Below are 19,021 nucleotides of genomic sequence, written 5' to 3'. Positions count from 1 at the left end.
ATCACTGTTAGTTAGCACAACTCACACAACCATCACTGTTAGTTAGTACAACTCACACAACCACCACTGTTAGCTAGTACAACTCACACAACCATCACTGTTAGTTAGTACAACTCACACAACCACCACTGTTAGTTAGCACAACTCACACAACCATCACTGTTAGTTAGTACAACTCACACAACCATCACTGTTAGTTAGTACAACTCACACAACCACCGTTAGTACAACTCACACAACCACCACTGTTAGTTAGTACAACTCACACAACCACCGTTAGTACAACTCACACAACCACCACTGTTAGCTAGCACAACTCACACAACCACCACTGTTAGCTAGCACAACTCACACAACCACCACTGTTAGCTAGCACAACTCACACACAACCACCACTGTTAGCTAGCACAACTCACACAACCACCACTGTTAGTTAGCACAACTCACACAACCACCACTGTTAGCTAGCACAACTCACACAACCACCACTGTTAGCTAGCACAACTCACACAACCACCACTGTTAGCTAGCACAACTCACACAACCACCACTGTTAGTTAGTACAACTCACACAACCACCGATTAGTACAACTCACACAACCACCACTGTTAGCTAGCACAACTCACACAACCACCACTGTTAGCTAGCACAACTCACACAACCACCACTGTTAGCTAGCACAACTCACACAACCACCACTGTTAGTTAGCACAACTCACACAACCACCACTGTTAGCTAGCACAACTCACACAACCACCACTCTTAGCTAGCACAACTCACACAACCACCACTGTCAGCTAGCACAACTCACACAACCACCACTGTTAGTTAGCACAACTCACACAACCACCACATGTTAGCTAGCACAACTCACACAACCACCACTGTTAGCTAGCACAACAACCACCACTGTTAGCTAGCACAACTCACACAACCACCACTGTCAGCTAGCACAACTCACACAACCACCACTGTTAGTTAGCACAACTCACACAACCACCACTGTTAGTTAGTACAACTCACACAACCACCACTGTTAGCTAGCACAACTCACACAACCACCACTGTTAGCTAGCACAACAACCACCACTGTTAGCTAGCACAACTCACACAACCACCACTGTCAGCTAGCACAACTCACACAACCACCACTGTTAGTTAGCACAACTCACACAACCACCACTGTTAGTTAGCACAACTCACACAACCACCACTGTTAGCTAGCACAACTCACACAACCACCACTGTTAGCTAGCACAACAACCACCACTGTTAGCTAGCACAACTCACACAACCACCACTGTTAGCTAGCACAACAACCACCACTGTTAGCTAGCACAACTCACACAACCACCACTGTCAGCTAGCACAACTCACACAACCACCACTGTTAGTTAGCACAACTCACACAACCACCACTGTTAGTTAGCACAACTCACACAACCACCACTGTTAGCTAGCACAACAACCACCACTGTTAGCTAGCACAACAACCACCACTGTTAGCTAGCACAACTCACACAACCACCACTGTTAGCTAGCACAACAACCACCACTGTTAGCTAGCACAACTCACACAACCACCACTGTCAGCTAGCACAACTCACACAACCACCACTGTTAGTTAGCACAACTCACATAACCACCACTGTTAGTTAGTACAACTCACACAACCACCACTGTTAGCTAGCACAACTCACACAACCACCACTGTTAGCTAGCACAACTCACACAACCACCACTGTTAGTTAGTACAACTCACATAACCACCACTGTTAGCTAGCACAACTCACACAACCACCACTGTTAGCTAGCACAACTCACACAAAACCACTGTTAGCTAGCACAACTCACAACAACCACCACTGTTAGTTAGTACAACTCACACAACCACCACTGTTAGTTAGTACAACTCACACAACCATCACTGTTAGTTAGTACAACTCACACAACCATCACTGTTAGTTAGCACAACTCACACAAACCATCACTGTTAGTTAGTACAACTCACACAACCACCACTGTTAGCTAGTACAACTCACACAACCATCACTGTTAGTTAGTACAACTCACACAACCATCACTGTTAGTTAGCACAACTCACACAACCATCACTGTTAGTTAGTACAACTCACACAACCATCACTGTTAGTTAGTACAACTCACACAACCACCACTGTTAGTTAGTACAACTCACACAACCACCCGTTAGTACAACTCACACAACCACCACTGTTAGTTAGTACAACTCACACAACCATCACTGTTAGTTAGCACAACTCACACAACCATCACTGTTAGTTAGTACAACTCACACAACCACCACTGTTAGCTAGTACAACTCACACAACCATCACTGTTAGTTAGTACAACTCACACAACCACCACTGTTAGTTAGCACAACTCACACAACCATCACTGTTAGTTAGTACAACTCACACAACCATCACTGTTAGTTAGTACAACTCACACAACCACCACTGTTAGTTAGTACCAACTCACACAACCACCGTTAGTACAACTCACACAACCACCACTGTTAGTTAGTACAACTCACACAACCACCGTTAGTACAACTCACACAACCACCACTGTTAGCTAGCACAACTCACACAACCACCACTGTTAGCTAGCACAACTCACACAACCACCACTGTTAGCTAGCACAACTCACACAACCACCACTGTTAGTTAGCACAACTCACACAACCACCACTGTTAGCTAGCACAACTCACACAACCACCACTGTTAGCTAGCACAACTCACACAACCACCACTGTTAGCTAGCACAACTAACACAACCACCACTGTTAGTTAGTACAACTCACACAACCACCGTTAGTACAACTCACACAACCACCACTGTTAGCTAGCACAACTCACACAACCACCACTGTTAGCTAGCACAACTCACACAACCACCACTGTTAGCTAGCACAACTCACACAACCACCACTGTTAGTTAGCACAACTCACACAACCACCACTGTTAGCTAGCACAACTCACACAACCACCACTCTTAGCTAGCACAACTCACACAACCACCACTGTCAGCTAGCACAACTCACACAACCACCACTGTTAGTTAGCACAACTCACACAACCACCACTGTTAGCTAGCACAACTCACACAACCACCACTGTTAGCTAGCACAACAACCACCACTGTTAGCTAGCACAACTCACACAACCACCACTGTCAGCTAGCACAACTCACACAACCACCACTGTTAGTTAGCACAACTCACACAACCACCACTGTTAGTTAGTACAACTCACACAACCACCACTGTTAGCTAGCACAACTCACACAACCACCACTGTTAGCTAGCACAACAACCACCACTGTTAGCTAGCACAACTCACACAACCACCACTGTCAGCTAGCACAACTCACACAACCACCACTGTTAGTTAGCACAACTCACACAACCACCACTGTTAGTTAGCACAACTCACACAACCACCACTGTTAGCTAGCACAACAACCACCACTGTTAGCTAGCACAACAACCACCACTGTTAGCTAGCACAACTCACACAACCACCACTGTTAGCTAGCACAACAACCCACCACTGTTAGCTAGCACAACTCACACAACCACCACTGTCAGCTAGCACAACTCACACAACCACCACTGTTAGTTAGCACAACTCACATAACCACCACTGTTAGTTAGTACAACTCACACAACCACCACTGTTAGCTAGCACAACTCACACAACCACCACTGTTAGCTAGCACAACTCACACAACCACCACTGTTAGTTAGTACAACTCACATAACCACCACTGTTAGCTAGCACAACTCACACAACCACCACTGTTAGCTAGCACAACTCACACAACCACCACTGTCAGCTAGCACAACTCACACAACCACCACTGTTAGTTAGCACAACTCACATAACCACCACTGTTAGTTAGTACAACTCACACAACCACCACTGTTAGCTAGCACAACTCACACAACCACCACTGTTAGCTAGCACAACTCACACAACCACCACTGTTAGTTAGCACAACTCACATAACCACCACTGTTAGTTAGTACAACTCACACAACCACCACTGTTAGCTAGCACAACTCACACAACCACCACTGTTAGCTAGCACAACTCACACAACCACCACTGTTAGTTAGTACAACTCACATAACCACCACTGTTAGCTAGCACAACTCACACAACCACCACTGTTAGTTAGCACAACTCACACAACCACCACTGTTAGCTAGCACAACTCACACAACCACCACTGTTAGTTAGCACAACTCACACAACCACCACTGTTAGTTAGCACAACTCACAACAACCACCACTGTTAGCTAGCACAACGTACACATATTGGGCGACTCCTGGTAACATCACTCACCAGATCTAATGCTGAGCCTCCCCCTAGATACTCCATGATGATCCATAGCTTGGCCTCCTAAAACAGAGAGGAGAGACCCGTTACAGGTGTGTTAGGACAGGGGCTGGTTCCTCCAAATCTTTCTAAATAAGTGCTGGTGCCATGAGACGCTCGGTCTGGTGGGAGTCAGGAGTCTTTTATCCTGGTTTAATTTGGGATTAACTGGAGAGAAGTGGGAAGAGAGATTAAGATGCGGTTAAATCCCTTCCTACTAACATGCTAATGGTCCTGAATATCAGCCTGTGGGCCAGATGTCTGCAGGGGAGAACCACTTTGCTTTTCACTTAGTTTAGTATCTAGGCCAGAAACGAGGACACTTAGCTGAAGTACGGTATGTTTAGAAAACAACCTGTAAAAGCCTTCAGTTTGCCCTCCAACAGGGAATTCACTCCAGAGACAGAGACATGGCCCAGTTTGCCCTCCAACAGGGAATTCACTCCAGAGACAGAGACATGGCCCAGTTTGCCCTCCAACAGGGAATTCACTCCAGAGACAGAGACATGGCCCAGTTTGCCCTCCAACAGGGAATTCACTCCAGAGACAGAGACATGGCCCAGTTTGCCCTCCAACAGGGAACTCACTCCAGAGACAGAGACATGGCCCAGTTTGCCCTCCAACAGGGAATTCACTCCAGAGACAGAGACATGGCCCAGTTTGCCCTCCAACAGGGAATTCACTCCAGAGACAGAGACATGGCCCAGTTTGCCCTCCAACAGGGAATTCACTCCAGAGACAGAGACATGGCCCAGTTTGCCCTCCAACGGGGAACTCACTCCAGAGACAGAGACATGGCCCAGTTTGCCCTCCAACGGGGAATTCACTCCAGAGACAGAGACATGGCCCAGTTTGCCCTCCAACAGGGAATTCACTCCAGAGACAGAGACATGGCCCAGTTTGCCCTCCAACAGGGAACTCACTCCAGAGACAGAGACATGGCCCAGTTTGCCCTCCAACAGGGAATTCACTCCAGAGACAGAGACATGGCCCAGTTTGCCCTCCAACAGGGAATTCACTCCAGAGACAGAGACATGGCCCAGTTTGCCCTCCAACAGGGAATTCACTCCAGAGACAGAGACATGGCCCAGTTTGCCCTCCAACAGGGAATTCACTCCAGAGACAGAGACATGGCCCAGTTTGCCCTCCAACAGGGAATTCACTCCAGAGACAGAGACATGGCCCAGTTTGCCCTCCAACAGGGAATTCACTCCAGAGACAGAGACATGGCCCAGTTTGCCCTCCAACAGGGAATTCACTCCAGAGACAGAGACATGGCCCAGTTTGCCCCTCCAACAGGGGAATTCACTCCAGAGACAGAGACATGGCCCAGTTTGCCCTCCAACAGGGAATTCACTCCAGAGACAGAGACATGGCCCAGTTTGCCCTCCAACAGGGAATTCACTCCAGAGACAGAGACATGGCCCAGTTTGCCCTCCAACAGGGAATTCACTCCAGAGACAGAGACATGGCCCAGTTTGCCCTCCAACGGGGAACTCACTCCAGAGACAGAGACATGGCCCAGTTTGCCCTCCAACAGGGAATTCACTCCAGAGACAGAGACATGGCCCAGTTTGCCCTCCAACAGGGAATTCACTCCAGAGACAGAGACATGGCCCAGTTTGCCCTCCAACAGGGAATTCACTCCAGAGACAGAGACATGGCCCAGTTTGCCCTCCAACAGGGAATTCACTCCAGAGACAGAGACATGGCCCAGTTTGCCCTCCAACAGGGAATTCACTCCAGAGACAGAGACATGGCCCAGTTTGCCCTCCAACAGGGAATTCACTCCAGAGACAGAGACATGGCCCAGTTTGCCCTCCAACAGGGAATTCACTCCAGAGACAGAGACATGGCCCAGTTTGCCCTCCAACAGGGAATTCACTCCAGAGACAGAGACATGGCCCAGTTTGCCCTTCCAACAGGGAATTCACTCCAGAGACAGAGACATGGCCCAGTTTGCCCTCCAACAGGGAATTCACTCCAGAGACAGAGACATGGCCCAGTTTGCCCTCCAACAGGGAATTCACTCCAGAGACAGAGACATGGCCCAGTTTGCCCTCCAACAGGGAATTCACTCCAGAGACAGAGACATGGCCCAGTTTGCCCTCCGACAGGGAACTCACTCCAGAGACAGAGACATGGCCCAGTTTGCCCTCCAACAGGGAACTCACTCCAGAGACAGAGACATGGCCCAGTTTGCCCTCCAACGAGGAATTCACTCCAGAGACAGAGACATGGCCCAGTTTGCCCCAACGGGGAATTCACCCCAGCGACAGCGACATGGAGGTCATCTGTTCAGAACTGTACATGGTACTGACTGACAGACTGGATCAATAGTGTTGTGTTGCAGGGGACAGTGGTACAGCAGGGGGGTATTATGGGATAGTGGTGCTCACTTTGAGATAGGAGACGTAGTACTTGGTGATGAAGGGGCTGTCCCACTGACTCAGCACAGTGATCTCCTGATCTATAAGGCTGACCCTTAACCCTATAACCTACCTTCAGGTATGATCCATAGTACTTGGTGATGAAGGGGCTGTCCCACTGACTCAGCACGGTGATCTCCTGATCTATAAGGCTGACCCTTAACCCTATAACCTACCTTCAGGTATGATCCATAGTACTTGGTGATGAAGGGGCTGTCCCACTGACTCAGCACAGTGATCTCCTGATCTATAAGGCTGACCCTTAACCCTATAACCTACCTTCAGGTATGATCCATAGTACTTGGTGATGAAGGGGCTGTCCCACTGACTCAGCACAGTGATCTCCTGATCTATAAGGCTGACCCTTAACCTATAACCTACCTTCAGGTATGATCCATAGTACTTGGTGATGAAGGGGCTGTCCCACTGACTCAGCACGGCTGATCTCCTGATCTATAAGGCTGACCCTTAACCCTATAACCTACCTTCAGGTATGATCCATAGTACTTGGTGATGAAGGGGCTGTCCCACTGACTCAGCACAGTGATCTCCTGATCTATAAGGCTGACCCTTAACCCTATAACCTACCTTCAGGTATGATCCATAGTACTTGGTGATGAAGGGGCTGTCACACTGACTCAGCACGGTGATCTCTTGCTGGATGTCCTCTATCTCGTCCTCAGCCTCCTCCAGGTCAATGATCTTAATGGCCACCACCTTCTGAGTCCTGTTGTCTATTCCTTTAAACACCTCACCAAACGAGCCTTTCCCTATCCTCTCCAACTTAGTGAACAGCTCCTCTGGGTCCGCTTTCAGGTTCTACAGGAGGAGAAGGGAGAGAGGAGAGAGGGAGGGAGGAGGGGCGAGGGAAGGGCGAGAGGAGGGGGAGGAGGAGGGAGGAGGGGACGAGAGGGCGAGGAAGGTGGGAGGGTGAGAGGGGCGAGGAGGGAGAGAGGGCGAGAGGAGAAGGGAGGGAAAGAGAGGGGGAAAGAGGGAGAGAGAGAGAGGGGGAGGAGGGAGGAGGGAGAGAGAGAGGGGGAGAAGGGAGGGAGGGGAGAGAGGGGGAAGGGAGGGAGAGGGAGAGAGAGGGGGTGGAGGGAGAGATAGAGGGGAGGAGGGAGAGAGAGGGGAGGGGAGGGAGAGAGAGGGGGAGGAGGGAGAGAGAGGGGAGGAGTGAGAGAGAGAGGGGGGAGGAGGGAGAGATAGGGGGGAGGAGGGAGAGAGAGGGGAGGAGGGAGAGAGAGGGGAGGAGGGAGAGAGAGAGGGGAGGAGGGAGAGAGGGGGAGGAGGGAGAGAGAGGGGGAGGAGGGAGAGAGAGGGGGGAGGAGGGAGAGAGGGAGAGAGAGAGGGGGGAGGAGGGAGAGAGGGAGAGAGAGAGGGGGAGGAGGGAGAGAGAGGGGGAGGAGGGAGAGAGAGCAGCAATGCTTAGAAGATGATTACATGACATGTGATAAGAGTTAAGCAATATCAGCCAGCATTAGTTTGTCAACAACGCGTGTTGCAACACTGCAGCAATGATGAAGCCAAAAGTCCTCTTTATGTCTAACAGAATATTGAATAAAGGAGTTATATTCTATTCTGTTTCCCTGACATAACCTAGGGCTAGGATATCACTCAGCTCTGAACCTAACCCCTACAGTACTATTCCCTGGTCTTGACCTGTGACCCTAACCCCACAGTACTCTTCCCTGGTCCTGACCTGTGACCCTAACCCTACAGTACTCTTCCCTGGTCCTGACCTGTGACCCTAACCCTACAGTACTATTCCCTGGTCCTGACCTGTGACCCTAACCCTACAGTACTCTTCCCCTGGTCCTGACCTGTGACCCTAACCCTACAGTACTCTTCCCTGGTCCTGACCTGTGACCCTAACCCTGATCTGTGACCCTAACCCTACAGTACTCTTCCCTGGTCCTGACCTGTGACCCTAACCCTACTGTACTCTTCCCTGGTCCTGACCTGTGACCCTAACCCTACAGTACTCTTCCCTGGTCCTGACCTGTGACCCTAACCCTACAGTACTCTTCCCTGGTCCTGACCTGTGACCCTAACCCTGATCTGTGACCCTAACCCTACAGTACTCTTCCCTGGTCCTGACCTGTGACCCTAACCCTACAGTACTATTCCCTGGTCCTGACCTGTGACCCTAACCCTACAGTACTCTTCCCTGGTCCTGACCTGTGACCCTAACCCTACAGTACTCTTCCCTGGTCCTGACCTGTGACCCTAACCCTGACCTGTGACCCTAACCCTACAGTACTCTTTCCTGGCCCTGGCTTTATCTCAGTCTTGTTTCACCCCTAACTCCCAAGGGGTTCTCCAGAAGGAAACTCCAGAGTAGAGCAGTCCCAGCCTCCCAACCAGGCCCAAACACAGAACCAGCCTCCCTGTGTGAACTCTCCCAGCCAGAGATATCATGGTGTATAAACCCAAACACAGAACCAGGCTCCCTGTGTGAACTCTCCCAGCCAGAGATATCATGGTGTATTAACCCAGCCAGAGATATCATGGTGTATTAACCCAAACACAGAACCAGCCTCCCGTGTGAACTCTCCCAGCCAGAGATATCGTGGTGTATTAACCCAAACACAGAACCAGGCTCCCTGTGTGAACTCTCCCAGCCAGAGATATCATGGTGTATTAACCCAAACACAGAACCAGGCTCCGTGTGAACTCTCCCAGCCAGAGATATCATGGTGTATTAACCCAGCCAGAGATATCATGGTGTATAAACCCAAACACAGAACCAGCCTCCCTGTGTGAACTCTCCCAGCCAGAGATATCATGGTGTATTAACCCAAACACAGAACCAGGCTCCCTGTGTGAACTCTCCCAGCCACAGATATCATGGTGTATAAACCCAGCCAGAGATATCATGGTGTATAAACCCAAACACAGAACCAGCCTCCCTGTGTGAACTCTCCCAGCCAGAGATATCATGGTGTATTAACCCAGCCAGAGATATCATGGTGTATTAACCCAAACACAGAACCAGGCTCCCTGTGTGAACTCTCCCAGCCAGAGATATCATGTGTATTAACCCAAACACAGAACCAGGCTCCCTGTGTGAACTCTCCCAGCCAGAGATATCATGGTGTATAAACCCAAACACAGAACCAGGCTCCCTGTGTGAACTCTCCCAGCCAGAGATATCATGGTGTATAAACCCAAACACAGAACCAGGCTCCTTCTTGAACTCTCCCAGCCAGAGATATCATGGTGTATAAACCCAAACACAGAACCAGCCTCCCTGTGTGAACTCTCCCAGCCAGAGATATCATGGTGTATTAACCCAGCCAGAGAGTATCATGGTGTATAAACCCAAACACAGAACCAGCCTCCCTGTGTGAACTCTCCCAGCCAGAGATATCATGGTGTATTAACCCAAACACAGAACCAGGCTCCCCTGTGTGAACTCTCCCAGCCAGAGATATCATAGTGGTATAAACCCAAACACAGAATCAGGCTCCCTGTGTGAACTCTCCCAGCCAGAGATATCATGGTGTATTAACCCAAACACAGAACCAGCCTCCCTGTGTGAACTCTCTCCAGCCAGAGATATCATGGTGTATAAACCCAAACACAGAACCAGGCTCCCTGTGTGAACTCTCCCAGCCAGAGATATCATGGTGTATAAACCCAAACACAGAACCAGCCTCCCTGTGTGAACTCTCCCAGCCACAGATATCATGGTGTATAAACCCAAACACAGAACCAGGCTCCCTGTGTGAACTCTCCCAGCCACAGATATCAAGGTGTATAAACCCAAACACAGAACCAGGCTCCCTGTGTGAACTCTCCCCAGCCAGAGATATCATGGTGTATTAACCCAGCCAGAGATATCATGGTGTATAAACCCAAACACAGAACCAGCCTCCCTGTGTGAACTCTCCCAGCCAGAGATATCATGGTGTATAAACCCAAACACAGAACCAGGCTCCCTGTGTGAATTCTCCCAGCCAGAGATATCATGGTGTATAAACCCAAACACAGAACCAGCCTCCCTGTGTGAACTCTCCCAGCCAGAGATATCATGGTGTATTAACCCAAACACAGAACCAGGCTCCCTGTGTGAACTCTCTCCAGCCAGAGATATCATGGTGTATAAACCCAAACACAGAACCAGGCTCCCTGTGTGAACTCTCCCAGCCAGAGATATCATGGTGTATTAACCCAGCCAGAATATCATGGTGTATAAACCCAAACACAGAACCAGCCTCCCTGTGTGAACTCTCCCAGCCACAGAGTATCATGGTGTATAAACCCAGCCAGAGATATCATGGTGTATAAACCCAAACACAGAACCAGGCTCCCCTGTGTGAACTCTCCCAGCCACAGATATCATGGTGTATAAACCCAGCCAGAGATATCATGGTGTATAAACCCAAACACAGAACCAGCCTCTCCCTGTGTGAACTCTCCCGAGCCACAGATATCATGGTGTATAAAACCAGCTAGAAATGTCACAAAAACACATTTACTGGAAGAACTGTGCAGATACAAAGTTTGGTAACAGAATTATACTAAAATCTCCCTCAGTTTTTATGCGATCACGTTTTCCAAAACCTCTTAAACATCTGCTCCGAATTAAGATTCAAAGATGTCTGCAGAAAGAATGGGTATCAACTATACTGACATGACACCTTGAGTTTGAAAAATACAAAATGTTTGGTTAAGCATATTGAACTATAGTAGGATTTACATCCGGTAACGAATTACGGTAACGGAATTACATCATGGGTCCCCTGATCTGTACTTTACAGAAAATGCATAATTCTGGATATGAATATCATTCTCTTCCTGGTTATGTAACCTAAATAGGTACACAAAAGGTAGAAATATGCAAATGTTCTTATTTTGGCTACTATTCTAATGAGCGCCGCCCCAAATAAGACCTACATGGTTGGTCCGCCAGACCGAATCTGAACCAATCATACATGTCTATGTTTCAGAAGTTTGGACATCACAGTACAGTAGTAATCAGTACGGTAGAAATGATTACAGTACAGTAGAAATGAGTACAGTAGTAATCAGTTACGGTAGTAATCAGTACAGTAGTAATCAGTACAGTAGAGTACAGTAGAAAGGATTACTGTACAGTGAAAATGAGTACAGTAGTAATCAGTACAGTAGTAATCAGTACAGGTAAATCAGTACAGTAGAGTGCAGTAGAAAGGATTACTGTACAGTAGAAATGAGTACAGTAGAAATCGGTACAGTAGAGTACAGTAGAAGGATTACTGTACAGTAGAAATGAGTACAGTAGTAATCAGTACAGTAGAAAGGATTACTGTACAGTAGAAATGAGTACAGTAGTAATCGGTACAGTAGTAATCAGTACAGAAGAGTTCAGTAGTAATCAGTACGGTACAGTAGAAAGGATTGACTGTACAGTAGTAATCAGTACAGTAGAGTACAGTAGAAAGGATTACTGTACAGTAGTAATCAGTACGTAGAGTACAGTAGAAAGGATTACTGTACAGTAGTAATGAGTACAGTAGTAATCTGCATCTGCAGCATTCTGTAATTACGGTACATGCCTTTAGTATTATTAACATCAACTGACAGCAGGTGATGTAGCTATAGAGAGCTCTGGTAAGGTGTACGTTAGCCAGCTAGCTACTAGAAATGAGGTGAAAACAAGCGTACCTGCATCCCTGGCAGGCTACTCTGAACCGGAGAGTGAGCCATGTCGCCTGTCGACAGAGTGACCGGCTATTACAGGTAACTAGCTTCAGCTGGTCACTAGTTAGAACGCAGAATACACGACACAGGTCGTGCACGTCGGTCCGACTGGGATGGCGTCTTGCGTCCGTATCGATGCGTTTTGTGAATCCCTTCCCCTTCTGAACAAGCTCGCTACAAAGTCAAAACATGTTGACTCGGCCACGAAAACCTTATGGTGTTAGCAAGCTAGTCCATCGGTCGTTGTCCTTGTGTTAACGTAACTACTGTCACTAGCAAATCATCGGAGGAATATTTACTTGAGAAAATTAGCTAGCTTACAAACTGCCCTATTTAGCTTTTTCGCTAGCATCGTACCCTACCTAGCTGAAGCTAGCTAGCTGCACAGTGCCAACACATCAACATGAATACAAATAGCTAGCTGACAATGTTAGCTGGACTGTACTAAAGCGAACAGTTACATTTATTTTGACCGCAAAGCATTCACGATCTCATTTCACTGATTAGTTATCGAACTACTGGCTGACACTTCGCCAGCTGTACTGTAGCCTACTAGTCTTTCATCCAACCGCACTGTCAGACTTTTCAACGCAGCCAGATAAAGAGCATATTTTGTCCTGCATCTCGCAAACATAAAGCCGTTTCAGTGGATATGATACGCTCCGATCTTGCAGTCATTGGCTATCTTAAAATCTAAAAAGGCCATTTAAAAACACGCTGACAACTCTAAATATGATGCTGTGTTTTCCTTTCTCACTGTCCTCCTCTACTGTCCGCCATCTTGTCAGCGCTGCTCACAATTGGCGCGAAGCAGAGCGTGTCTCCGGACTGTATGTGACAGTCTGTGAACGGCGGAGGGCGTGCGGACACTCAAATGCACCGAGCATTTTAGTACATGTGATAATAATAATAATATGCCATTTAGCAGACGCTTTTATCCAAAGCGACTTACAGTCATGTGTGCATACATTTTTTACGTATGTGTGGTCCCGGGGATCGAACCCACTACCCTGGCGTTGCAAAGCGCCGTGCTCTACCAATTGAGCTACATAACATTATTGAATTATATATTTGGTGATATTTTGTAGCTGTTTGGAGAAGACGTTGAAAATCCAAACGAGCGCAATACTGTTGTGGCATTCATAAAAGCAAAACGGCTGTTCTTCCCCGGGATAAATTACTCCATTTGGCGCAGATTGTTCAGCGGCCGGTTAGCTCAGTTGGTTAGAGCGTCGTGCTAATAACGCGAAGGTCGCGGGTTCGATACCCGTACTGGCCAAAGCCCTTTTGGCTGTTGATAAGGAAAATAGGCTATGTTTATGTTCCGCGTCTCTAGATAAAGTTGGACCTATTCTATTCTTTATTTTATTTTATTTTATTTCACCTTTATGTAACCAGATAAGAAGCCAGTTGAGAACAAGTTCTCATTTACAACTGCGACCTGGCCAAGATAAAGCAAAGCAGTGCAATAAAAACAACACAGAGTTACATATGGGGTAAACAAAACATAAAGTCAAAAATACAACAGAAAATATATATACAGTGTGTGCAAATGTAGCAAGTTATGGAGGTAAGGCAATAAATAAGCCATAGTGCAAAATAATTACAATAGTATTAACACTGGAATGCTAGATGTGCAAGAGATGATGTGCAAATAGAGATACTGGGGTGCAAATTAGCAAAATAAATAACAATATGGGGATGAGGTAGTTGGGTGGGCTAATTACAGATGGGCTGTGTACAGGTGCAGTGATCGGTAAGATGCTCTGACAACTGATGCTTAAAGTTAGTGAGGGAGATAAGAGTCTCCAGCTTCAGAGATTTTTGCAGTTCGTTCCAGTCATTGGCAGCAGAGAACTGGAAGGAATGGAGGCCAAAGGAGGTGTTGGCTTTGGGGATGACCAGTGAGATATACCTGCTGGAGTGCATACTACGGGTGGGTGTTGCTATGGTGACCAATGAGCTAAAATATGATATGGGGCTATTCTATTCTACTTGGCCCATATGATATGGGGCTATTCCATTCTAGTGGTCCCATATGATATGGGGCTATTATATTCTAGTGGTCCCATATGATATGGGGCTCTTCTATTCTAGTGGTCCCATATGATATGGGGCTATTCTATTCTAGTGGTCCCATATGATATGGGGCTATTCTATTCTACTGGTCCCATATCATATGGGGCTATTCTATTCTAGTGGTCCCATATGATATGGGGCTATTCTATTCTACTGGTCCCATATGATATGGGGCTATTCTATTCTACTGGTCCCATATGATATGGGGCTATTCTATTCTACTGGTCCCATATGATATGGGGCTATTCTATTCTACTGGTCCCATATGATATGGGGCTATTCTATTCTACTGGTCCCATATGATATGGGGCTATTATATTATATTCTAGTGGTCCCATATGATATGGGGCTATTCTATTCTAGTGGTCCCATATGATATGGGGCTATTCTATTCTAGTGGTCCCATATGATATGGGGCTATTCTATTCTCCTGGTCCCATATGATATGGGGCTATTCTATTATAGTGGTCCCACATGGATGATGGGGCTATTCTATTCTACTGGTCCCATATGATATGGGGCTATTCTATTCTCCTGGTCCCATATGATATGGGGCTATTCTATTCTAGTGGTCCCATATGATATGGGGGCTATTCTATTCTACTGGTCCCATATGATATGGGGCTATTCTATTCTAGTGGTCCCCATATGATATGGGGCTATTCTATTCTCCTGGTCCCATATGATATGGGGCTATTCTATTCTACTGGTCCCATATCATATGGGGCTATTCTATTCTAGTGGTCCCATATGATATGGGGCTATTCTATTCTCCTGGTCCCATATGATATGGGGCTATTCTATTCTAGTGGTCCCATATGATATGGGGCTATTCTATTCTAGTGGTCCCATATGATATGGGGCTATTCTATTCTCCTGGTCCCATATGATATGGGGCTATTCTATTCTCCTGGTCCCATATCATATGGGGCTATTCTATTCTAGTGGTCCCATATGATATGGGGCTATTCTATTCTCCTGGTCCCATATGATATGGGGCTATTCTATTCTACTGGTCCCATATGATATGGGGCTATTCTATTCTACTGGTCCCATATGATATGGGGCTATTCTATTCTACTGGTCCCATATGATATGGGGCTATTCTATTCTAGTGGTCGACTTTGAACGGCCCCAACCGTGGTCATGCTTAAGTGAAGCCGCTAGGTGGCACTATTGCTCCCACTCTAGAGGCCTGATCCAAATGACACCAGCTGAGGTGTAGTGCCAGTTACGAGTGCTGGAGGCACTACTGTGCTGATTTTATTGTCCGGGTAACAAAATCAATGGTCTGCCAGCATTTTTTTAACAGTGTAACGCAGTGTTAGCCTTCAGTCAGTCGAGCCGATATGGCGACCAGGAAGAATCTGCGTTTCAAGAGCCGCTTCTCCTCTCTGAAACTTTCAAATGTTTAAAATCAGCGGAGTTTGGATCGTAAAGGAATAAACCTCGGTCAACTCACTGTTGGAAAATATACACGTGGACAATCTCTCCCCCGATCTGAAAGAAAAGGGTAAGAAAGGAACGGGCGTCTTTATTTAGTTTAGGCTACCCTGAGCACCCTAACCGTGTAGGCTAGATGGAAGATAGCCATACTAGTTTAAATGCAAGTGTAAACCAATTTCGATCATATCCTGTATTTTTCCCTTTACCTCTAATTCGTGCGGTTTGCCAGTTAATTCTCTATCTCCTTTGCATTGTCTGAATTTACAGATCTCCTCCAGTTGGAATAGAATATATGTATAGATAAGATCATCGTCCAACAGGATTATAGTGAATAGCCAAGTTATCCAAGACAGAGTTAGCCTATAAAATAATATTTGTTTCGGGGCTTTGGCGAACACCATGTGTTTGCAGCTGTATTCTCCCCTAGCCCTTGATCATGACTCAGGTCCATTACACATACGAGTCATTGGACGAAGTAGCTGTTAAACTCTAGGAGGCATTCCGCCTTCTCCCTCCAGTTCTCAGGTCCAGTAAACAGAAGAGTCATTGGACCGGAGTATCTGTTAAACTCTAGGAGGCATTCCGCCTGCTCCCTCAGTTCTCAGGTCCAGTAAACAGAAGAGTCATTGGGACGGAGTATCTGTTAAACTCTAGGGAGGCATTCCCGCCTTCTCCCTCCAGTTCTCAGGTCCAGTAAACAGAAGAGTCATTGGACGGAGTATCTGTTAAACTCTAGGAGGCATTCCGCCTTCTCCCTCCAGTTCTCAGGTCCAGTAAACAGAAGAGTCATTGGACGGAGTAGCTGTTAAACTCTAGGAGGCATTCCCGCCTTCTCCCTCCAGTTCTCAGGTCCAGTAAACAGAAGAGTCATTGGACGGAGTATGTTAAACTCTAGGAGGCATTCCGCTTCTCCCTCCAGTTCTCAGGTCCAGTAAACAGAAGAGTCATTGGACGGAGTATCTGTTAAACTCTAGGAGGCATTCCGCCTGCTCCCTCCAGTTCTCAGGTCCAGTAAACAGAAGAGTCATTGGACGGAGTATCTGTTAAACTCTAGGGAGGCATTCCGCCTTCTCCTTCCAGTTCTCAGGTCCAGTAAACAGAAGAGTCATTGGACGGAGTAGCTGTTAAACTCTAGGAGGCATTCCGCCTTCTCCCTCCAGTTGTCAGGTCCAGTAAACAGAAGAGTCATTGGACGGAGAGTAGCTGTTAAACTCTAGGAGGTATTCCGCCTTCTCCCTCCAGTTCTCAGGTCCAGTAAACAGAAGAGTCATTGGACGGAGTAGCTGTTAAACTCTAGGAGGCATTCCGCCTGCTCCCCTCCAGTTCTCAGGTCCAGTAAACAGAAGAGTCATTGACGGAGTATCTGTTAAACTCTAGGAGGCATTCCGCCTTCTCCTCCCAGTTCTCAGGTCCAGTAAACAGAAGAGTCATTGGACCAAGTAGCTGTTAAACTCTAGGAGGCATTCGCCTTCTCCTCCAGTTCTCGTGTCCAGTAAACAGAAGAGTCATTGGCCGGAGTAGCTGTTAAACTCTAGGAGGCATTCGCCTTCTCCCTCCAGTTCTCAGGTCCAGTAAACAGAAGAGTCATTGGACGGAGTAGCTGGTTAAACTCTAGGAGGCATTCCGCCTTCTCCCTCCAGTTCTCAGGTCAGTAAACAGAAGAGTCATTGGACGAAGTAGCTGTTAAACTCTAGGAGGCATTCCGCCTGCTCCCTCCAGTTCTCAGGTCCAGTAAACAGAAGAGTCATTGGACGGAGTAGCTGTTAAACTCTAGGAGGCATTCCGCCTGCTCCCTCCAGTTCTCAGGTCCAGTAAACAGAAGAGTCATTGGACGGAGTATCTGTTAAACTCTAGGAGGCATTCCGCCTGCTCCCTCCAGTTCTCAGGTCCAGTAAACAGAAGAGTCATTGGACGGAGTATCTGTTAAACTCTAGGAGGCATTCCGCCTTCTCCCTCCAGTTCTCAGGTCCAGTAAACAGAAGAGTCATTGGACGGAGTAGCTGTTAAACTCTAGAGGCATTCCGCCTGCTCCCTCCAGTTCTCAGGTCCAGTAAACAGAAGAGTCATTGGACGGAGTATCTGTTAAACTCTAGAAGGCATTCCCTACTCCCTCCAGTTCTCTAGCCATCAGCTTCACCCGGGGACTGCTCCTCATGTCAACTACAATCCCAGCTGTGTTTTAAATGTTTTGAAAAGTCAATAATCATTTAGAAACGTCCATCATAGCTTGATTTATGGCTTTCGAAACAGCAGCGAGAAAGAATCCTTCAAATAAAAGATACCTAGTTTAGCAGTTACAGATCCATACAGCTGTGGATGCCTCCATCCGATGAAACTACACTTCCCGAAGTTAAGTTTACACACAGGGTGTTGTTGGGAGCATGCTAGATAGCTAATTAGCACAGGTGTTGGGAGCATGCTAGATAGCTAATTAGCACAGGTGTTGGGAGCATGCTAGATAGCTAATTAGCACAGGTGTTGGGAGCATGCTAGATAGCTAATTAGCACAGGTGACCGCCTCTTGTGTAACTTAAACAAGCGCTGTAACATGGAGATATGGCCTTGTGGGAACCCTAACCCTTTCAAGGTGTATCAATTTAACCTGGTTGAGATGAAAGATATGGTCCTTATGCTTCCAAACCGTCATAAGCGTGCATGTTACTGTTCAGATCGGGCGTCGGGATCTTAACAAAAACTCCCCCTACAGAAGACGCCTTCCTCCGATGACTCTTATGTGTAATGGAACTGAGAGTCCTGATCAAGCGCTCAAGGATGAAGGGGTCTTCTGTATGGGAGTATTGTCAAGCGCCAAGGATGAAGGGGTCTTCTGTATGGGGAGTCTTTCAAGGGGGAGATTGTCAAGCGCTAAGGATGAAGGGGTCTTCTGTATGGGGAGTATTGTCAAGCGCTAAGGATGAAGGGTCTTCTGTATGGGGAGTATTGTCAAGCGCTAAGGATGAAGGGGTCTTC

At 47.2% G+C, this 19,021-nt stretch overlaps 1 protein-coding gene, 1 non-coding gene and 1 pseudogene across 2 annotated transcripts; 2 read left to right on the top strand and 1 right to left on the bottom strand.

The window, feature by feature from the left end:
• Window positions 1–4,379: 4,379 nt before the first annotated feature.
• Window positions 4,380–12,616, bottom strand: LOC123487988 (serine/threonine-protein kinase 24-like; the record flags this gene model as incomplete). Its single annotated transcript, XM_045218995.1, has 3 exons — window positions 12,491–12,616; window positions 7,430–7,660; window positions 4,380–4,436 (listed from the first exon to the last, which is right to left on the bottom strand). Coding segments are annotated over exons 1-3 (330 nt in total), but the record flags the coding sequence as incomplete, so codon positions are not given.
• Window positions 12,617–13,731: 1,115 nt separating this feature from the next.
• On the top strand, window positions 13,732–13,805 carry trnai-aau. Its single transcript has one exon. It is a non-coding gene; the product is annotated as a tRNA-Ile (tRNA).
• Window positions 13,806–16,099: 2,294 nt separating this feature from the next.
• LOC123487989 overlaps window positions 16,100–19,021 on the top strand; it is a 49,239-nt pseudogene continuing 46,317 nt past the window's right edge.

This window comes from Coregonus clupeaformis, unplaced genomic scaffold (assembly GCF_020615455.1).
Source record: "Coregonus clupeaformis isolate EN_2021a unplaced genomic scaffold, ASM2061545v1 scaf1963, whole genome shotgun sequence".
NCBI classification, from domain to species: Eukaryota; Metazoa; Chordata; class Actinopteri; order Salmoniformes; family Salmonidae; genus Coregonus; species Coregonus clupeaformis.
The sequence above is the reverse complement of the archived record's forward strand: the minus strand, read 5'-3'. Positions and strand labels throughout refer to the sequence as shown.